This window comes from Ambystoma mexicanum, chromosome 8 (assembly GCF_040938575.1).
Source record: "Ambystoma mexicanum isolate Mex_15411 chromosome 8, UKY_AmexF1_1, whole genome shotgun sequence".
Classification (NCBI taxonomy): Eukaryota; Metazoa; Chordata; class Amphibia; order Caudata; family Ambystomatidae; genus Ambystoma; species Ambystoma mexicanum.
Genome location: NC_090929.1, coordinates 442,025,297 through 442,048,590, shown reverse-complemented (window position 1 = coordinate 442,048,590; position 23,294 = coordinate 442,025,297). Strand labels below are relative to the sequence as shown.

The following is a 23,294-nucleotide window of genomic DNA, read 5'->3' as shown; positions in this document are numbered from 1 at the left end:
GTGCCGGGGGGGTATGTGCTTTGGTGTTTTTCCGTGTGCATCCTTGTCGCCGGGGTGTTCATCCCCATAAGATGGGCGTGAGCCGGGCTTGTCAGGGCCGGTGACGGACGACGAGGAGCGTGAACGCTCCTTTGAGAGGTCTACAACCTCCGTTACAGGGGCCGTGTAGTCGCTGTCCTGGTCACATTCGGCGGCGGCAGCGGGCGAGGAGTCAGGCCTAGGCATGGCGTAGGCCGCCAACCTTTTGACCTTGCGGTCTTTTAGAGTTTTGGGCTTTAATAATTTACAGGCCGCACAGCCGTCCTCCTGGTGATCGAGGGGTAAGCAACGGTTGCACCGTTTGTGCTTATCCTTCCAGGTATATTTACCCTTGCAAAGCGGGCAAAACCTAAATGGCGTCCTCTCCATAGCTGAGGGCAAAAAGTGTGACTACGACCTCGAAAGAGGGAGGGGAAAGAGAAAGGCATTCTTAAAGCGAAAGAAAGACCACAGAACCCCACTCTCCCTACTGTGTATGGCCGGCGAGGCCAGGCCACGTGTTCGGCAGCGCCGAAGGATCCCCTCCGCTCGTCCTTCCGTCAAAGATCTTGCTCGGCGGAGAAACAGCTCTGCGTCGAGGGAGGGATCTACGTTATTGATATTAATAACAAACGACCAAAGGTCGAAGAAACTATTTGGCAATGTCTCTCGAGGAGCTCCGCATAAGGCGACCAGTAGCTGGGCGGAAAAAAACAATCTGAGGGACCTCGACGCGTGAGGGATTGTGGGTACAACGCACGTCACTATAGGGATAGCGTTACAGACACGCCTTGTCGACGTCCCCTTTTCAACTACAAAAAAGAAAATGCAATACTCCGCAGTGACCACTGGATGTCGGACCTATGCACGGCATGTGATTCAAAGCAGATTAACAAACATCAGAAATTACAATTATTACAATTGCTTTCACATTTCACAGTTTAGTCGAGATACTGTGGGACCTTCATTTTTCATGTTAATGACCAATGGGTAACAATGTTTAAGAATATTTGGGTTTTGGCAGTTGACTTGCAATAAAGTTCCGCAAAAAGCTGAATATCTGCTCGTCCTACAAAAGGGATTAGACCTAGGTATCAAAAGATTCTAGGTAAGCAAGAAGTACTGACTGAAAACATGCCATGGGGTAGGAGGCCATGAGATAAACAGAGGTGGCCTATCACTGGACACATTTTGACTCATTTTATGTTACAGACACTATAATTTCGGAATAGGGGGCATTCTGTCGTTGGCAATTTTTCCCCTACAGCTCAGCAGCGCCACGAAAAACAAGCAGTGACAGCCCCCAATTCCCTGTGCCCGTGCTTCAAAATTCATTTTCGCATGGGATGAGTTGACACGAGATGTTGCGAAGTAAGAATGTATGTTCATTTTGAGTGAAGGTCACCAGCTTTGAATTTTTGCTTGGGAGCTGGGAGGCCCGCGTGTCCCGCGTACAGTATAAGGTTCTATTGTTTTTTGACCTTGAGAGGCGGGGACCATTCCGAAAGGGATTGAATTGAAAGGAGGGGGTGGGGGGTGTAATAACGTATGATGTGACAAGGTTGCCCATTCCGCAACTGCACCTAGTTACATATAAGTTCAGTTTATGAGAAATCATTGACACAAACGGAGGAGTCTACATTACGGTCTGCAAAGCGCCAAGAGAATGGAAATGCTGAATATAATGTAAGTTTCTCTTTAGACGATTTCAAACCAGAACTAGTCGAAATACGAATAGCTGACCGTTATTGCTGGGTCACATTGTACTTGTTCGTTCTGTGTGGCATATTGCAAGGAAGTGCTAGTACAACCTTTGTGTGCTGGGCTATCTACCGGGCACATGGGCAGGCCAGCATTGAGACGCATGTAGACCACCACTCGTTTCTCCCTGGCTCTACGCTAATAAATTATTACATTGTTTTTGCACCTCGAATTCTTGCCCCAGTTTACGCATTACATTTAGAGCTCAACATTCTCGATCGCACTAGCCTCGGAAGAAAATAGAGTACTTTGATATTCCAAGTTGTATTCTCTCGGTTCACATTGTGTCACCTCTGCGCTAATAAAGAAAATGATTAATTGTAATAAAGATCGGCTACTGAGACACATTTCGATTTTTATCTTTTGCAAACAGGTACATAGTGCCGTTCTGCGATTGTCATCTATTCCAGACCCTGACCGATGGCTTCTTCAACCGCCAGCTGCAGCTACATGTCAATCACTGGATCTACTTACCTGTCTTTTAGGACGACAGACAAGGTCCAATATGTCCGTACGCGGTACCGGTGATTAGGAGCAACATAACGGTTACGGTGGTCTAGTGCCAAGTTGATGCACCAGTGCTTCATCTAAACAAAACGAACACCCTGTGTACCCAAAAAAGAACAGTGCGTGACTCACGATGAACATTTGTGGATTTATGGAACGAGAGCAAAGAAAAAAAATTCAATTTTCTTTGATTATGTCAGACGCCGAATGTTATCGAAACATTTAATGTGAAATAAATTTACTTTACCAATTGTACAGTCTTGCTGTTTCCTTTTAAAGTACAGTTTCATATTCCTAATTGTGACGCGCTGTGCTGTGAGACGATATGTGTTTTCCGGGTTCCGTGTCTAGTCGCGTAAGTGACGACTGGGCGCATTTGGCTACGCTGCCCAGCAACGTCACGGAGAGAGGCATAGAATATAAATGATTTGGTGATGTCAGGCTCAGGGGCGGGGGATATGATTTAGTGCTGCAAATGCAGGTCACCCAGGGCAATGCGGCAACTGATAAGATTATCACAAGATGGCCGCGCCCTGCTGCCTGATTTTGCTTGTGTTCAAGAGACGAAAACTCAGCTAAGGTGCATAGGAAATGTTTGTACGATCGAATTATGGTTAAAAGCACATGGCCGAACCATAGGGACAATAATATTTCGGACCAAACCATTCCTTTAACAATTGTATTTGTCCCCTTAGACAGTCATTAGTGTCCTTCCGTCCTCTAACCTTTCCGTCCCAGCTCCTAGCTCCAATCACCAAAAGGGAGATAAAGCATGTTCTAGTCACAAAGACCGTCCATCAGGGATGTCGAGCACGGTACCCTTGTGTGCAATTTAAGAGCAGGGTTTTCTAAGAAGCTTTATTGCCAATTTACATCAAAGGTATTACAGTACAGTGGGCGCATACAGGCAGTCTGGGAGAGCTAGGCTCGGTTTATTTTATAAAGCACCTTTTAAAGGAATCTTCTGGTCGCATGCCTCACACTTTGGGTGCATTAAAACATGTGCAAGCCCCAATGAAGACAATCGCCTCAGATATGACAATGCATTACTTACCGTAAAAGCATTTCTGATGGTTGTATCTGCTTAGATTCACATGCTGTGCATAGTCTGACATCGCTCACAATAATGTAACGTTGATGTCTGGCAATGCAAAGAACATGATTCAACTGGAAGTAACACTCCCGGCGAGGAATAACTGCTACTAGGCCTGAGTAAAACGGTGGGATGTCACTCTACCTTGCTCTACCCCTTCTTTAATCCCCCACCTTTCATCCATGCATAAACCTGCCATCCACCTGGGGCACGTCTTCCCTCACAGCTGGTCTCCTACTCTTTGCTCTTTAATCGTACCCTTCATGGACAGAACTCTCCTCACACAATCTTAACCAGCCTGTAAAGTGGTACAGACAAAAGCACATTACAATAAATACTAAAAAAGAAAAAGGGAGATGAAGCATGTTCTAGTCACAAAGACCTTCCATCAGGTGTATAGTAGAGCCCAGCAGAGAACAAATTGATGTGCTGTTTTTCATGACGCAGAGATTGTGCCTTGTATTAACTAGAACCATTTGCTAAATGCGGTTTAGATCTATATCCCAAACAAGGGAACTGTATATATTGCACTACTTACATAATGTGCTTAGTTTTGTACACAACATTACTATTAAATTGGTTACATGCAGCCAGACACTCATACTCTACAATATGAACTATTTGTTTAGCATGGGCCGATACACGGAAAATTACAACAGCAGAAGACTCCTTTGTTTAAGCTTAGATTTACATTGGGATAGAAGCAGGGCCGGCTTTTGGCCCAGGCGACCTGGGTGGTCGTCTAGGGCGCAGTATTAGCCCGGGGCGCTCCAACAGCTTTGGGGAGTCTTTCAAGGGCTCCCCAGAGCTGGTGTGGTGGGTGAAGGCGCCCTATTTAAAGGAAATGAGCCCGCTCTCATGCTGGCACCAAACGCTCCAGGATGGAGCCGGGCGCTTCTCATTACACTAGGGCACTGATGCTAAACCAGCATGGGGCCATGCTGGTTTATTTAGTATCTGCACCCTATTCAAGTGATTAACTCCTCACTGCAGCATACATTTTTTTCTTTGTCTCAGGTCACTGACAGCAAGACAGAAAGCACTGGAACAGAAAAGTGAAAAAATTGAAAATACTTGTCGCACATCACAGAGTTCCAGAATCTGGTGAGGGTGGGTCTACTCGAAGCACTAAAGTTGGAGTACTGAATAGTTACTGCATTACGTGAGCTTCCATCAGAATTAAAGTGGAAAACCGAATATTCGGATGCCTCAGCTACGTTATTTCAGAATTTTGTGTGCATAACATGATCTGTATTTTAAGATATTAGGAAATATTATCACTACAGTCTAGTTTGTATCACGCAAGTGCAAATTGGCAAGCACTAAAAAAAAAGTATGCTTAGCATAATTCGGTTTCCTACAGGAGACAACCATAGTACAACAATAACCCAACATCGCGTGTTGCTTATAGGCCAAAAAGCACGAGCAAATGAGCTGATAAAAACTAGCAAAAGAATAACAAAAATGTACCCGTTGAACCAAGCATACTGTGTTACAAATGGATCTTGGAGGGTTCCATACCTGCATAGCGGAGTGGGGCATCCTTATCCAAAGCTATGAGTGGGGGATCTAGCAGGACAGCATCGTCGTTTTCAGTCACTATGCCATGATACGTGCTCTCGATCCATGGCTTGTGCTTGTTAACTACAAAGAGAGAAGAACAGTATTTTAAAAGCGGAAGGAAACAAGACTATGATCTTTTTAATACTGATGTATCGTAAAATCATTGCTTAGAGGTCATTACTTGCGCCAGCTAAAACATATGAAGCACCAGCATAACATTTTGCAGAAGGAAGTTTGAGACCGCCTCAACAATTATGTGACCATGCACTCACATGGTCACATTTTGGGAAAAGAAAATGCAAATGTTGGTTGTGAAAGCAATGTGACGACTCCTACAAAGAAAGCTTTCTGCACAGGTAAAGCAGAATGTGCTAAATTGCAATAAAAATTAGCATTTTATCCATTAAATTAGCCACAATTTTCACATCATGAGGTCGTTTATACTACACAACGAATCGCAATTGCCCATTTAACAGTAGTAGGACTCAAGCACCAACATATTGACTCCGGACACAGATTTAACAGAATGGGGTCATACATACCCAGCGACAGCACCACGAGGACTCGGTCTCAGGGCATATTGGGGTAAATGCAGGTAAAGCTGCAAATCTAATTGAACGTAAGCGGCCCAGTTCAGCCTTGCCCATCTGGGTGTGATGCAGAGAACAGGCAGTAAGGCTCAAAAGCCCATCTGAATACTTAGTATGCATGGTCAGTTGGGGCAAGGGCCCTACAAGATGGAGGGGTCCTGAAGCAACCTGGTCAAAATTTGGATGATAGCCGTGATGAAGCCAGGGGATCTGTCCCTTCTACCCAAGGGGGAGCCCCTTTCTGTGAGGTTAGGGAAGTGATCCTGTTCTGCAATACCTTCCCTAGGGCTAGAAGCAAGTAGGACCTCATCAAGAGAAACTCACCCTTGGGGGACAAGGGCTCCCGTTCTTGTGAGGAACTCCCTCAAGTGGCACATATTATAGCCTATATGGGGTGTTTTACAATACCAGACCCTGTGAAATACCACGACTGGGACGAATAAACTACAATAACGGATCCGGTGGAACACCAAGACTGGGATGAAGAAACTCCTAGCAGATGCAGTTATTTTATAAGAAAAGGTAATCACCCTTTAAATGAAAATGCCCAATCAACTGATACGAGGATCTAAATAAATAAGCGTCCTGAGAAAGACTAAGGAGAGAGTTAGAACCATGTACGTCGGTTGGGGCAGGTCCCAAGCTAAGTAGACTGTCAGGCATTAGAAGGCTGCAGGGTGGCCCCTTGTGCGATAGAAGACCAGAACACTGTGGAGAGGAAACCATAAGAGCAACATCAGAGAAGAGGCGTTGGCAGTCAATGAACCGAAAGAGGGTCTCCAAGGAAACTGGCTCCTAAAGAAGTTCTACCGTAAAGAAGGTAACGGGAAGAACGGGTGGCTGGGGAGAGCCCAAGGGAATCATATTGCACACCTAACTCGTCCCAGTAGAAATTCTGAACCAGAGAGACTTGAAAGAAAGAAAGTAGCAGTGTTGTAACTTGAGAGAAAGAACTACTGAAATAAGAGAAGAGCAGAATGGGTAAAATACCCTGGGAAAAGGGGAAGGGAACTAAACATCCTGTACAAGACCAATATAAACTGGAAGAGGAAATAAGATATGGAACACAGACCTCTGAATCACATATCAACTAAAGCCCAACAAAGCACAGTGTGCTGACAAGAAGGCACATACACGAAAGGAGAACTAATAAGAGAAACCTAAGATATTTCAAGAGAAGAGAAAGACCAACAAAACCCAATTAAAGAACTGAAGAATTGAATCCAAAAGGTCACCAAAGACAATTTGTGGATTACTTATCTGTTGTACTTAAATTACTTACAAAAGAGACTGGGACTAGAAGTATCCCCAGGAGAATGGAGTTATTCTCGAGAGCAAAGTTAGTTTTCATAATAGGAGGGTCAGAAAGGGGTACTTTTGGACAGCTGACTTACTCCTTTTGAACATTCATGACTGATTGAATAGCACTGAAGTTAATACAATAGGAAGGGTTCACCCATAGTGTCAGGGAAAGCTTGCCTTCATCTTTTTTACTTTCATAAAACATTAGACAACGTGTCCTCAATGAGTCAGTGTACTAACTTGCCACATGGTATATCCTGTGCGTAAACCAGGCACGCCCGAGTTTTCACAGACAATTTTTGCGAAAGCCTGTCATGGCACAGCACACATGCATAAACTCTGCCTCCACCTCAAAATTGAATTATGACAGCCACGTCACAAATCAGCTATGCAAGGGTAAATGCATAACTAAAGTGCTAGAGCAAGAACTTTGAGCAGCTTCAATGGGTATCCTGCTGCGCATCCTAGATGATGATATGCAATTAAAGTAGGACCATTTTAAACACGGCTAAACTAAACGTCACAGATCCGATGTGGCACTATGGCTGTTCAGGAAACGAAAATCAAATGCACCCTGGTCGAGTTATTTTGGTTTCTTTGTTGAGCTAACTTTTTATGTTAATTTGGTGTATTTGCAAATCTTGTTATTTCGATTGATAGTGTTGCCACGCAACGACATCAAGGCCACATTGATCCCACCATCTGTCTTCATGCACACCCAAGAGAAACCTGACAAAACTAAGACATCTCACTGTCATTTGGAGGCAAAATCTTTGATGCAGAGGGAAAGCAGACCTAGTTATTACATTATCTAGGAGTGGAAGGGAGAAAGGTTTATGAGGACTTGCCTCAGAGGCCACGAGAAAAGGGGAAGAAGATGCCAGAGGGACGTAGTAGGCATTCATGCACAAGGCAGAACTGTACTTCAGTCAAAAGAAAATGGTGTTGGAAAGACATCCATTGCCAGAGTGGAAGGAGCTGAAGAGAAAATTACGACATATGTTGCAGCACCTAGAGAATTAGCCATGGACTGTGAATTTGGTCCATTAATGAATTATAAAAGGGACGAAGTTGTCAGATGTCGCCCGAATAAGAAAGTGCAAGGTAGGCTATAGTGAAAGTCCACCGAATATGCCAGCATTAAATAAGCCCGATGTCTGTGTTGTGACAGCATGTAGACGAAATCTACGAAGGTATAAGGCAGAGTATGATGTAATTCGCGTGTTTCAGATACATAAACCTAGAGCATTTAGCGCCAAGGCTATCACTGAGTGCGTTAACTTCAGGAATTTTAGCAGGAAAGGTAATTTTGCTTGTATGTGCACGATTTGTCCAAAAGGAAAGGAGTGTGGAAAAGTGTGTGATCAGATGAACAACGATCCTCCAAGGAACCGTCATGGTGTGTTGTGAATTCGGCGGCAGGATTTGTAGTCATTTATTTGCATTTATCTGGTAGCTTATGCAAACGCTTATACCAGAAGTACTATTCATAGGACTAAAAATATAGCCAAGACATTTCCTTAGCAGGGTGACTTTACATAGATACAAGGGTTGAATGGCTCAGCCATGCAATCAAGTGGCAACGCGTTCATACAGGGACATCTGGTCAGTGCTCCAGATAAGATTTTGAAATGAGTATTTTACAACCAACGTTCGGAGTAAAATGAATTTTTAGGGAGTACAAATTCAAGTCCAATTTCCAATAGGAGTATTTCATAAGCGTGGTGAATGTTTTTGTATTAATAATTCATTTGCACCTAGTTATTCATACACATTAAAAGATAAAAGGTTGACTTCTTCCAATCAGGCCGTAATAATAGTTTCTTCCTGGTTACACTGTGCACTAGTGGTCCAAACATCCATCGAGCTGTGTGGGTGAAAGGAGAGGCACAAGGTACAACGTGTGCGTTTGTTTCCCATTTTTTGTTGGGAATATTTTTACCCCATTTATTTTTGGGGAGTATTTGCCCATTTCTAGGGAGTAAAAGTGGCTGATACACCCCTGTCTGTAGGGCTGCATCTGGTAACAAGGAGACATACATACATGGAATGCACTACGGTAATGGGACAGTATTTACATTAATTCCATTAATTCCATTTACATATATTCATTTGTTTTGCATTTCAGTGGGGCGGGGGGGGGGCAAGTAAGGGGGTATCCTTGTAGTTAAAGAAGCCCCTAAACCGGCAGTTGGGGACCAAGCCTGGTTTTGAATAGTGCCATAGATTGGATTGCACAAGTGGTGGTGCTGGGGATGAAGAGGGGGTGGGGGAGAATTCCAGTGATGCGAGGGGGGGAAGGGGGGGATTGTACAGGCAAGGGACTGTTAAATAAAGGAGAGGGAGACAGAGAAATGCAATGATAAGGTGGGCGAATGGGAAGGAGGGGTATACATTTAGGCCATGGACAGGCCCGAAGAAAAGGAGTGGCAATTTGAAGATGGAGCATTCATCCAGCGTAGCGACGGTGCATTGTGATGGGAGAGGATTTAAGCAGGATACAAAAGGTGTATGTACTAAAGTTAAATATTGAAATACTGAGGATCAGGTTCGAGATTAACGTTTTGGCAGAGCGGGGAGTAAGATCATACACATTTTCCAGATATCAGAAGGTTAATCCTAGCCACAGTGGGAATAGGAGGAGAGGAGTAATGCACTGTGTGTTGGAAGTAAAATGGATAGATTTGGGACCTACCATTATTTGAGTGGGAGTGTCCGTTAAGTAAAAACCTAAGTATGTTGTGGGTATCCCTACAGAGTAGCCCAATAAATGTGCAGAACATGCAACTACATTCATACGTATGGGCATTGTATTTAGTATTCATTGGCAGAGAGCGCTCTTTTGGAAGTGCCTGTAAAAAGGGGCAACCAAAATGGTCTTGGCATCTACTAGACTAAAATAATGGTGGGTGCTGTGCGCTTAGAAAACCTACTGTCACCAAAGATCAGTTCATTACTTATTTCCCGGAGCTCTGATTAACCTCTACAATGAACTTGTCCTATAATCTGGAATCTCAGAGACACTGGTCTCTAAGAGCAAATTTGGAAGGGTAGGAGATGGGGTTAGACCTATAGGTACCCAATCCCCTGCTAAGTAAACAAATCAACAAACTGGCACCAACACTTTCAGCAAGAAATATTCCAAAGGGCCTGAGCAACCTTTGTAAAATACTCAAACTTCATCCCATTTAAAGATGGCCGAAAGAACTGTCATTGCTACCCCCAAGGAAAATACATGAGCTAGACCCAACTCGAAATAACTTAATAACTTGCCTACACACCAAGCGACCCACAAATAATGAACGGTACAATGTATACAAAAACTATAGAGGCATTCTCCCCTTCCTCGGAAGCTCAATGTCTCCAGAGCTCGGGCTCACTCCAGGCTGGACTACTGGAACTGCCGCCGCCGCCTCCTCCTCCTCCTCCTCCTCCTCCTCCACCTCCTCCTTCTCCCCCTCCCCATGCTAATGTCACTCTGCCACTGCAGCTGGTGCCTGGTCTCTTAGGAGTCGTATAGTGGCCAGGCCCTCCTTGACCAGCCCGCCCCCAGCATCCCTACCAGCACTTGCCCTCTGGCAGCCTCCCTGGACTAGGCCGATTCTGGTCCACCCCATCCTTCACACTTTTCCCTTTCCTACTTCCCCTGCACTTGCCCTTGGTGGCTCCCCTCAGCACTTGCTCATCCTCCTGGGGCCCCCACTCATGCATTTTAACCCCAACCCTCCCTCTTTCCCCTTACTAGCCCTACTTCCTCCCACCCTTGCACTTTTCTCTGCACTTGCACGGTAAGGCCTAGTACAACAGTCAAGGTTTTCTCCCTATGCGATAGGACAGACACACACTTTTTGTCTTGAGGCATCTAGAGTGTATAGGCGCCATACAAATGTCCAATAAATATATAAAATAAAAACAACAATGCAACACAGGAACTACACAGTTCCTACTGACCCTTAACATGAGATCCCTACCACAGTGCCGTGTAATGGTGATCACGTATGACTGCCCCCTCAGACACAATATGCATAAATCCCGCATTCAATTATGTTACAGGATCCTATGTAGATAGGTAGACTTCTGATATTTTTTAACACTTCGGTGCACTTCCAGACCTACCATGTTTGGTGTGGAGGGAGCAGGACAAGGATGCTGCAGTACCGAAGCACTCAGGTCAGACAAAACCAATCGAAGGGTAATATTCTAGTGTTTTTGAAATAGTGTATGCAGTGGGGACAGGCCTGGTCATGCCCTAGGATCAACCTGTTTGGCATCAAGCGTGGGTTTTTGTGGTGGCGAAGCGGTGATGAAAGCTACACTGCATCAGTACAGCAATGAGTAAATGTTAAAATCCTACTCAGCCCCACACTACTAAGCCAGCAGTGATCCAATTATAAAGGTGAAACAAGAACAGTCCGACAGGTATACTTCCTTCACCTCTTGAGGTGCTGTGGGCGTAGAGCAGGCTATACTATTCAGGATGGATGTGAGCTAGCACAAAAACAGTCGTTTAGTACCAAAAATAAAACAATGTCCAACCAAGCAAGGTTCTATAAAAATGGGATGGTTATAAGTTCTTTATATAGCTCTTTAATCTAAAGCTTTACATAGGACATTTGCATACATTACTATTATTACCCAATCGAAATTGCTACTCATTTATCGACCTCAGAAGGTTGAAAGGCTGAGTTGGACTTTCTGGGATTCGAACCTTTGACCTGCAGATTAAACAGATCACAGCAACGAGCGTTTAACCCACTGAACCATTTTACCAGCTTTTAAATACCAATTAAAAACTGTATACCGTTCTTTCATCGACCGCTATTTTAGAGACTTGTTTTTTTCTGAAAATCGTTAAGTCAAAAAAAACCATCGAAAAATATAGGGAGGTGGGGGGAGGCGTGGGGGCATATAAAGAGTTGGAGGGGGTCGGGAAATGTAACAAAAAACGATAGGGGAGGGGAGTTTGGGTAGAATCCCCAAAATAAATATATTTTTCAAAGGGTTTTTTTCGTCAAAGGATGTTTGTTAAAAAAACAGTTGAAAAAAAAATAGTCGTTGATGAAAGAACATAGGAAAGGCTAATGTGTTTTAGATTCTGTTAGGGAAGACACAAAACATGCAGTCTTTGTAATTCAAGGGGGCACTTTGGGTCTCAAGACTGGGGTGCACAGGCAATCTTTTCTGTGCAATGTCAAGTTTACTGAAGATGTATTTTAAAAAGGGCAAGAGCAAGGACCAAAAATAGTCGCTGTGGTCCTTTAAAGCAGGCCAAGCATACAGAACCACTTCAAATACCTTATAGACTTGTTCTTGAGGCTTTAACAATGGGTTGAATCGGAAGCAAGACTTTTCAAGTTAGTTGTTGCCAATGGATCGCAGGCATCAAGACAGTCCAGCTGTCCTAGTGATGCAGTGCAGTCTTCTAGCAGTGATCAGCTGAAATTGGGTCCAGAGCATTTCAATCTTATGTTCTTCAATGGTGCTCAGTTTACAAACGGCTGGAGAATAGCCAGTCGATGTGTCGAGTCAGCGGATCGAAAAGCTAGGAGTATCAAAAGGCATCCCGGGTGGTTGCAACTGCTTAAAAAGTGCCTCAATGTGGTCGAGAAGGCTTGAAAACATAGGTCCAAAGTGGACAAAATGGGTTTATAATGATTATTTCGAAAAAAAAGTTTTGAAAACAAATTTCGAAAACAAAAGCTGTGACAAGCTATATTTAACATGCAAAGTGCATTTCTTTCGAAACCAATCCGTCGACAATAGTCATGGACTGATTTCAATTGAAATGCACTTTCACATGGTAAAAGTAGCATTTCAATGCTTTTTTTTGTAACTTTGAAACGTTACATGGAGCTGTCCAATGCTGTAATTTCAGCACTGGACAGCTCCATGTAACGTTTCAAAGTGAGTATATTAGGGGGGGGGGCTCCCCGCCACAGCCCCTCCCAACCCCCATATGCCACCCTCCCACCCCCCCAACCCTAACCCAAGCCCCAACCCTCAACCCTATTTTAACCCCTAAACTAACCCTAGCCCCAACCAAAACCCTAACCCTGGCCCCAGCCCTGCACTAATAATTATCACATGTCGATGGCACCTTCGATTTTTTTTTTCAACGAAATTGTCATTCAAAAGAATGGCCTTTCGACAAAATAAATTTGAAGGTTTGCCATTTGAAATTTTTACATTCGTTAGAATGACCGGATACCGACAAAATGCCTAGAGCCAGTTCTCGACTTCTGGCTGCATGAGGGGCACGTTCTATGATCTCAAGGAGCAAGATGGATCCTTGTTCTGCATTTCCCAGCAAGGAAGGTTTGCAAGGAGCACTTGCAGGGGGCTGTCCTTTGAGAGAGCAGGTTCCTGGGTACTAGGGTTCTCAACTTGAAGTAGGCCTTGTCCAGCCAGCTAATCACCCCAAATTGTCTTCTGGGATTATCGAGTTAAAGGGTTTAAGCCTTTCTTGGAAGTCTCCATCTTCACCTCTATGGAAGAGGGTTTTTGGGCAGAGCGTACTCGAACAAATTCCTAGGTGAAATATTCTTCAATAGTCCCAACAGTGATTCAACAGAGGTGGTCTAAGCCTTTAAATAGGCAATCTAATGAAGGGGATTGGTTCCAGTCTAGCCTTCTGTAAGGCTGTCCAATCCTGGCTGCATTTTCAGAGTATTGTGCCTGGGAGTGTCATACGCAGAGCACTTTGTGTACAGGAAGCCCGCAGGGGGAACACAAAGTGAGAGCACCCTTGGAGAAGCCAAGATGGTGGACCCTTCTGCGGACTAGTGCTTCTCTCCCATATGCAATGCATAAAATAGTCTCTTAATTATCACAATTGGCAAGTGGTTATTGACCCTGGACATGTAAGAAATTGTGTTATGGGTGCATATTGATAGCGGAGAAGATGAGGGACTTTATACCTGGCTAGTAGCTTGCAACTTGACATGTATACATCTACCACGCGGTATTCCCTTAAGAAACATTTTGTGTAGTTTAACAGCAAACTAAAACCAGCCGCCCAAAGACATTGACTGGAGCAGTTGCAAAGAAAGTGGTACAGCATTTTTATTATTGTATCATGTTATAACAACTTCTAAAGCGCAACAATGGCCCAAACGCATCCTGGCACCAAGCAGAAGGGCAACAACCAAGAGGGCGGCCCGGCAACTGCCAGAAAGGAAAAAAAAGGGAAGTCCCACAAGTTAATGATTAAACGAGAACGTTTTTAAGGCCTTTCGGAAGTGAAGATGGTTCTCAGTCTTCCGTAGGGACATGAAGAGGGAATTCCATAACACAGGACCTGACACTGAGAAAGCACTGCCCCCAAATGTAGATTTACAAACACGCAGAACCCAGAGCAAAACCTAGCCAACATAGCGAAGAATCCGGAAGCGGGAAAAACACTTGATTTTCTGGTGTAGGAAGTTGGCTCCCAGGCCACGCGTAACCCATTGAACCAGACAAAGGATTTTAAATTGAATCCTGCTGGCAATGGAGAGCCATTGCAGCTCTTGGAGCACATTTGAGGTTCTAGCAGATTTAGGCAATCACATCGCCAGACGGGCAGCTGCATTCTGCACAACCGGCAAACGAAGGGTTTTGGGCTGGGCAAAAAGGGTTGCATTACAATAATCCAGGCTCCCCATGACCAAGGTGGAGACCACCAGGCCGAGAATATCACTAGGCACAAAAGGGACGACATTCCACCTAAGTTTAAGCTTGAAATGGGCAGCACTGCATCTCACCTTGATCTTAGGGGTGGCGGAGAGGGAGGCAGAAATGGTAACGCCCACATTCTTTACTGTAGACAAAGGGGTAGGGAAGTGGGCCCAAAGCAGACAGCCAGAAGGCTGCAGACCAGGCAGAACACTCCAAGTATCAGCTCCCAATACCATCACTTCTGACTTGTCTGCATTGAGCTTGGGCCAATTTGTATGTACTCAAACTCCAATGTCAGACAAGAAGTTTTTTTAAAAACTGGCAGCCGCCGCCTGATGATCGACATGCAAAATAATTTGCGGGTCATCCGTGTAGGCAACAAAACTACAGCCATGAGCATGGATGAGTTTGGCCAGTGGGAGCACATACATATTATAGAGAAACAGCTGAGCCATGAGGGATGCTGCAGGTAAGAGGAACCGGGACAGAAGAAAAGGGAGGCAAGTACAAACACTGGGTTCTACCGATAAAGACCAAAGCCATTCCAAGAGAGTCGCCAATTCCGATCTCCCCGAGGCCTTGACAGAGACTAGCATGGTCAGTAGTGTCAAACGCCACAGAGAGGTAAAGTAGTATGAGAACGCCAATTCCACCCTGGTCAAGTATCAAAGAGATCATCAATTACGACAATCCCCACAAGGAGGCGAAAATCAGATTGAAAATGGTTCAAGATGAGTTGGGAATCCAAGTAAACTCTCAATTGGTGCATCACAATAGACTCAATAACATTTATCAAGGACCACAGCAGTGAAAAAGGATGGAAGTTGGCAGGTACTGCAGGGTCCGCAGAAGGCTTTTTGAGCAAAGGAGGTCACCAGTGCATGCTTCATCAATCCCAGAATGGTACCAGTCTGTAGCGAGTGACTCCATGTACAACTCATCTGCCGTCTGCCAAGATGTCTGATATGCTAAAGGTTTTTCTCGCTCTTGGGGCTTACACTTTCCAAACGCATATTAAGATAGCAGGCAGTGCACAGTAGAAGGTATTTTTACATGTGCTGGGGCTGTACAAAAGAATGGATGAGCATCAGCAGAACAATGTGCATAACGAGGTTCAGGGTCTGCAGAGCACGATTGAAAATGCATAGGTTTAACTGAGGACATACAGAAGACTAGTTAAGTGCATGAGAAGTTTGGCTGAAGGAGGGCAGAGCCGTAAAGGTTGTGCAGCACATTCACAAAGTAAACTGAAATACAGAGTGTGCAGTGCACTGCCGGAAGAGTGCAGTTTGCAGCTTAAGGTTTATAGAGCATAGCTCAGTAAAACAGTCGCAAAAGATGTGGGAATTTTGGCCGAGGGCATGAACAGTATTGTTGAGGTAAGAGGCAGCTGTGTACAGAATTAGTGAGCATAAAACAAAAAACGTCAGTCACCGGCAAGCTCAGAAGTAATTTTTCAGAATTATTACCAGCTCTCTAAGTGATGTGGGCCTCTGAAAACAGGTGCAACGGTCCTGAGGGTACATCAGCCAAGAAGCCCTCCAACACTATAGCAGTCCCTTACCAAACATAGATGGCCACAGACTCCGCTACATAGATATTTCGTTTCTAACCCGCACTTCATGTCGGATTTCTCATGCTTCTGTGCACTGTGATAAGTTATCACCCAATGTAATGCTATTCAATGTATAGACCTTGGGAGGATGAAAGCGGGTTCAAACTTGAGACGTAGGCAAGCGCTTAAGGTGTGCAGTAGCCACCCAAACTGAAGACCGAAGAGGACAACACACTGTGCATGCATAATTGGTATGCTGCTTAAATGCTCCATACACAAAAACATTATGACCTGCTTTGATGATGGGGTTAAATCCTTGCAGTCCACCCTCAAGCCTGCTCTGAGTTCCAGTCAACAGTCTTTTCACTGTCTTCATTATGTAGGAGGACCTACATATAGCCCATCCATGCCACGTAGCCAGTCGCTGAAGGAGTCGCAGTCCTTGCAGTCCCTGCAAGGCCCGGAGAGCAAGGAAATGGAAGCATGCACTCCCCCCCAGGAAGCAAACAACCCACAGAACCAGGCGTTGGCAGCGGACGAGGGTGATAAAAGATGCCTGAGAAGTTTCAAACCCACAAACCCTCAGAAAGCTTCTGTCGGCACAACATTGCCAGGCCGGCAACGCCTCCAATCTGCGCCAACCATGGCGGCAGAACAGCATGTGCTCCAGGACATGGACCGGGACCTGGATCACCAATGCACACTCGCACCGCCACACTCCAACTCAAGCGCCAGTTCGCAAAACCTAAAAAAGGCACAAACTTTGACTTTACTTCCACCTCCAGACTCAAACCATCGGCTACCCCAAGATCCCAACAGGGGGTAGCGACTCCTGTAATCCCAGAGATCAGTGACTCTCTTGCGGCTGAGAGGGTCCCCCCCGTTCAACGGGTACCGCAACTCAAGAGCACTTAACCCCCCCAAACAGCTGACTCGGCGAAGGGCCTGCCTCGTCCCGAAGACCCCCCCCCCTGCCGGCCGGAGGGCTGACGGTGGGGACGGCAGTCGAGGAGGGGCCCGCGAGACAGCTGAGCGGGGCTCCGAGTGGCAAACATCAAGATACACAGGGAAATCCAGCAGAGGAAAAGCCATTACAACAGTCCTCTTCTCTGTCCGCCAACCTTACCTCACAACATATCGCAGGCGCCACTTGGATCGCCCTGCCTGCCTGGAGTCGCAGCCGCTGATGACGCCGCCTCCTGCAGGCAGCAGAGTCCAGGCAACTACGAAAGAAATCATCCACGCGACGGAGGAGACGAGACCTCTGGTGGTCAATGCCAACATTACACCCAAAGCAACTACAATGACAACAGAAAAAAAACTCACCTTGGAGGTCCATTAAGAGAAAGTGGCACTACGAAGGTCGCCCTAACTGGAGAAGAATGGGAAGACATAGAAGCTCCCAATACCAATCCACTAAGCCCTTCAAACCCACAAAATGGAAACTCAATCAAAATCAGGAACAAAAAATAAAGCAACTAAAAAGAAAGTGACTGCCAAACAAAAAACAGAAAATACAGATCAGCCGAACGCAGCAGACAACAATGAACAGCTCACAAATTTGGGATAAAACATGGATCCATCTGAAGCCAAAAACATTAATAAAAAACCAAAAAAAAACCATTACTAAGTGGAAAACCGAAAAAACCCAGTGTAACGAACACTCAGGGTAATTCCCTCAAAGACTTTTTCAAACGCTGAGGCAAAAGAATACTGGATGCTGCGGAAGAGATCTCGGACGCAGAAATCCTGAGGCAATCCAATACCTAGCCCCAGTGCCCAAAGTGAGGAAAATAGGATCCAACAAAGTAACCAGGTCCCAACTGCCCCCGATGACAGAACAGCAATGCGGGAGCAAACAGAACCAAGCTACCCAAGAGCAACCAACCGGGAAGCAAGTAAGGGGGGCAACCCGGCAACTGAAAACGCAGGAGCGCAAACTACGCACCCACAAATCAGTGAGACCTACGACTCACCAAGGCTTGCCCTCGAAACCAGAAGCCCAGGGACGACTCAACCTTCAACCACTGCATCGACATTGCAATTAGCACCGACCTGAAAGCGGGGGGAAGCAGGCAAAGAGGTTAACTTGGCGACTGACAACTCAGGAGCTCAATCCCAGTGCTCAAAAGTTATTGCGATTCCTAACTCACCAACAACGTCCCCTGAATCCAGAAGCCCCGAGCTGCTGCAACCATGTACTATCCCAACGATCATGCCACTAGCAACAACCCCAAAGCAGGGGGAAAGGACCCAATGCAACGACCGAGAAGCAGAGTCCCTAAACTCAACAACGAATACCATTCGATCTGAGAGCCCGCAAAAAAAAGGCCTCCAGTGAAATCAACGGTCGTACCCAGATCCCCACAAAAAAGACCAGCACAGCGCCCCCTCCACGAAACCCAGCAAAAGCCGCCCTTTGACTACCCAACTTCCTCTTCAGCAGATGACAGTCGACTCCCTCCTATCCACGCCAGTCAAACCCAGAAGATGCAGCGAGGCCACCGCGTCTACTCAAAAAGAAACGCCTGGAAAAAAAACAGACATCCTAGAATTCATGTTGGCCAAAACTATAGCACTCGCTCCTTTCTGCAAATTGTATGAGTCACTGAGCGATACCCTAAAAGACTACACAACTCTGCTCGCCATGACACATACCAAACTGATATTCTTGGAGGGATACGTAACAGCCACGGAAAAACCGACTTCAACCAAGAACACAGAACCAGCAGAGAGCCCACCCGAACGAAACTGGCATCAACAACCAACATCGCAGACTGAAATTATCACAACCAAAAACACAAAAAATGAAGGGACACAAACGCAGGCAATCAGTCAAGAAGCCCAAGTGGTAGAAGACCCCTCACCTAAATCAAAACAGAGCCAGAGGAGGCCACCAGGGGGCGCGCAGGTAATGGCTGCCTGAACGCCGTGCTCCCTCCTAAACTGGGCCGTTTAAGGGGATTGAGCCCCCCCGGGACCTCCACACGGATTCACGAGGCCGGATTGACTTTGTGACCCCCCCCCGGGCCTCCCCCACTCAAAAGAGCGATCCTTGGGGAACCCGGAGAGACGGCCTTGCGGCCCGCGAAGGCAGAGCGGCAGGAAGACCCTTTGGCCGCGGCGCCTGCGGAGGAGGCGCTGCCCATCGGAGCGGGAGAATCTCGCAGGGGAGCCCGGCCTCCGCCACCATCCTGTGCCCTGCCTTCACGGGAGGAGCACACGGATGCCGGACAGCGGCACCGGAGTGGACCCCCCCCCCCCCGAATCGGAGTGTGTTCCCGGTGGAGTCGGGCCGGGGATCACACGCAGCCCCAGACCCAGCATCCAGAACTTTGAAGCGTAGGTACCGGGGCCCAGCTCCCCCCAGCGCCTACTGGAGCAGTCGGGCTGCGGTGGGGTGGGCCAGGGAGCGGAGGCCCCCCACGACACATCTTGCAACAGCCCGGGGTGGCCACACCCTCGAAGCCACGGCCCCCCCCCTCCCCAAGCGGGCCCAACGAAAACCACACGACCCTGCCGCGGGCCTCCAAGATGCGGCCGGGCACGCGGCACATCAATCGCGGAAGGAGCGCGACCTCCCTCCCCAGAAGGACCCAAGAGCTTTCTCAGCCCACAACTACAGGGGAGACAGGTGGAGGGACAGAAATCAACAGCGCCTGACTACAACAGTTGGTGGCCCCTGGGTTCTTTCCCAGGGCGTGTGCCCGTCTAGCATCACCCAGGAGGGGTAAGGAAGCAACAGTTGGGGACGGTGGAACGGCGCCGGCGGCCCCCCGCCTACAGTAAGCCCCTCCCCCTAAACAAAAAGATTCTAACTTTTCCTCCCTCCCCGGTGGACAAGAAGGAATACACCGCCAACCGCGGGGAGAGACCCAGGTGTGAGGCCCCCACCTGGACTCGTCGGGCATGTGCCGGCCTGGAAGCAGCCCCCCCCCCATAGAGGGGCGCTCTCCCCCTACGGGCTCCCCCTAGACACCCCACTCTGGACACCGCAGGGCAGAGCCTGGAGGAGACCCCCAGCTCCCCCGGACCACCGCAGGCCCCGCAGTGGGCACACTGGATGACTGAATTAACTGGCAGGAGGCCCTGCAGGCTTATCGCTACAAGGAGACAAGGAGCAATATCAAAGACCCTAACCACACTGGGGACATGACCCAGCCGGAAGCCTCGATGCAGTCCACAACAGCGATGGAAAGGGGCTTCGCCTCGATCCTACAGGAAATCAGGGACATGCGATCAGACATCGCTCAGAAACTTGAGAAAATGGATCATAGGGTGGACAAGGTCGAGGACAGGCTTCTACAAGTGGAGACCAACCAGTCGACCTCGGCAACCCAGGAGGTACAAATGGGTATGCGGCTCGCGGCCCTGGAGAAGAGGGACGAGGAAAGGGCCAGGCAGATGGATGACTATGAAAACAGGGAAAGGAGGAACAACCTCAGATTTTTTGGGGTGCCTGAAGCAGAGGGAGAAACGGAGAGAGACTTAATCCGAGTGGTGAGAGACATTATTACCCTCTTGTTCGCTGAAGAGAGGACTACAGAACTCACGTTTGACCGGGTTCACAGGGCAGGGGAAAGGGCTGGGAGCCCTCGGTCGGTCCTGGCCCGGTTTCACTACTATACGGACATGGCGAAGGTGCTGGAAGCAGCGAGGAAGGCGGGTGTGATCACCTATAACAACGCTCAGATCGCAATTTTTAAAGACCTCTCCGCCTACACTTTGGCCAAACACAGAATGTGCCGCCCCCTAACGCAACTACTAAAGGAAAAGGGTGTGCGCTACAGCTGGGGGTACCCCTTCTCCGTGGCGTTTGACTATATGGGCCAACGGACAATGCTGGTCACAGAAGAAGATATAAGGGGGGTCATCCAGGACTATGTGACGGAGCCAACCCCCTGGAGGGGCCCAGTGGCGATTGGCGAGGGCGTTTCTAGCCTGTCGGGTGCTAGGAGAAGGAAAACCAGTTCGAGGAAATACAGAAAATTGAACACCCCGCCGTCCACAAAGGAGGGAGAGCGCAATGACTCGGAGGGCTGACGATCGGGGTCGCCTGACCACTTGTGGATCGGAAATGGAAGTTCTGGAGGTTACGCCTAAAGCAGAATCCCCTTGAACAGCAAGTATAGCAGGGGCTACCGAGAAGATGAAGCAGTGGGGGTGCGGGGGGGGGGGGCGGCTCATAGAAATAAGCATTTAACTGAATGCCAGGCCGAGGAGGGCAGGCTGGTGGTCCGGCCAAATGCCAGCAATGGCGGAACTAACTGGCTGAACGCCGGGTAGGAGTTTGGGGGTCATGAGTTAGTTGGGGTTGTTTTGTTAGGGAAAGGGTTTGGGGGGCAGTTGGGTGAAAGTTTAAAGCCCGCCCAGGGGGGGGATGAGGGGAACGAAAGTGACCAAGAGGCGAGACAAAGGGAGCGGGAAGGAAGCAACGATGTGATGAAGCTGACCAAAAGAGAGGGAAACCTAGATTATGGCTGATGGCCTGCCGGCCCTGGGTGTGGGTACCCTGAATGTGCGGGGTCTGAATACCCCTACTAAGAGGTCTCTGGTTTGTAGAGAATTCAGGAGGGTGAAACTGGACCTTCTTTTTTTTGCAAGAGACACACTGGGCGCAGGGGAAGGAGCCCAAAATGCGAGGGGGAGGAATTGGAGACGTTTTCCACGCATCCCACAGGGCAAAGAAAAGGGGGGTGGCCATTTTACTAGCAAGGGACGTAGGCTTCGATAAAGAGGCCATGCTGAGGGACCCCGAGGGCCGCTATCTGTTGGTAAGGGGCTCCCTACAGGGCACCCCCCTAACCCTTGCAGTAGTATATGGCCTGAATGAAGGTCAGGCTCAATTCAGGGAAGGGAGGGATAGGCTCAAGCTATTTGTTCAAGGCACAGTGGTTGTGGTTGGGGATTTCAATATGGTTCTGGACCCATCCACAGACAGAAAGTGGGTTGGCCCCCAAAGCATCCGGCCCACGGACGAGGCCATGGCGCGAAACTTCCAGAGGGTGAATACGGAACTGGGCCTGGTGGATACAATCCCAACCCCCAGGACAGATGACCCTTCATTCACATACAATTCGGCCATCCACACCTCATACTCTAGGATAGATTACATTCTGGTTGACGAGACCCTACGCCCATATGTTACGGGCCACAGGGTCGACTCTGCCCCCTGGTCGGACCATGACATGGTCCGAGTCATCATAGCGGAGGGATGGCGTAAAAACCGCAGAGGACGCTGGAAATGTAACGATGCCCTATTAAAGGATGAGGTCCACGCCCAGGCAGTGTCAGATGCCATAACAGAGTTATTGGAGCTAAATGATAACGGTAGGTGGGCATACACACGCTGTGGGACGCCTTCAAGCAAACCTACGAGGAGTCCTCATCAAGATAGGAGCACAGAAAAAAGGAGAGGGAGGCCCAGGAGAAGACCCTGCAAAAAAAAAATAGCCCGCCTCCAGCTGGGCCCCCCCCCCCCGGATCGGGCCTCGAGCGCGACCGGGTGGCCACTCTGGAGGACTACAGGCTCCAGCTAAAGGACCTACTCCTTCACAAAACAGAGGAGTCTCCAGATGGTCAAGCAAAAATACTACAACAAAGGGGACAAAGCGGACAGGATCTTGGCCTGGAAGCTGAGGGAGGTCCAGAGAAGTAGAATGATGAAGGGGGTTAGGAATGCCCAGGGGTCAATTGATTACGATACTCCCCACATAGGAGAGGCCTTTCGCCAATACTATCAAAAACTATACTCGTCGGAATATGACGGGGGCGACAACCAGATAGAAGACTTCCTGAACCCCATCCAGGTTCCGTCCCTGTCGAGGGAGATGGCGGATGGGTTGGAGGGCCTGGTTACCGAGGAGGTAGATAAGGTGATTAGTGGGATGAAGGTGGGAACTTCCCCCCGGGGAAGACGGCTTTACAGTATACTTTTACAAAAGATTCCGCTCTACCTTAGCCCCGCACCTGGTGAAGGTTTTCAATTCCGTGCTGGAGGGAGGCATTCTCCCCAAATCCATGATGGGGGCCAAAATAGCATTGCTGCCCAAGGAAGGTAAGGACCCTGCAGAATGTTCCTCCTACCGCCCTATATCGTTAAACATAGATGTAAAGCTCCTGGCCAAGGTGGTGGGTAGGCGAATGGAGGGGATAATGCCGAAGCTTGTCCACGGGGACCAGGTGGGCTTCATTGGGGGAACGCAGGGTTCAGACAACATCCGCAAAACAATAGATCTGTTTCATTTTG

The 23,294-nt window shown here is 47.8% G+C and overlaps 1 protein-coding gene across 4 annotated transcripts in view; it reads right to left on the bottom strand.

The window, feature by feature from the left end:
* The window catches only part of CLSTN1 (calsyntenin 1), an 842,090-nt gene that overhangs the window by 638,600 nt on the left and 180,196 nt on the right, over positions 1-23,294 (bottom strand). For all 4 annotated transcript variants that reach the window (XM_069610016.1, XM_069610015.1, XM_069610017.1 and 1 more), the window contains exon 2: positions 4,901-5,023. In XM_069610016.1, coding sequence (XP_069466117.1) covers positions 4,901-5,023 — 123 coding nt within the window. The remainder of the gene's footprint in view (positions 1-4,900; positions 5,024-23,294) is intronic.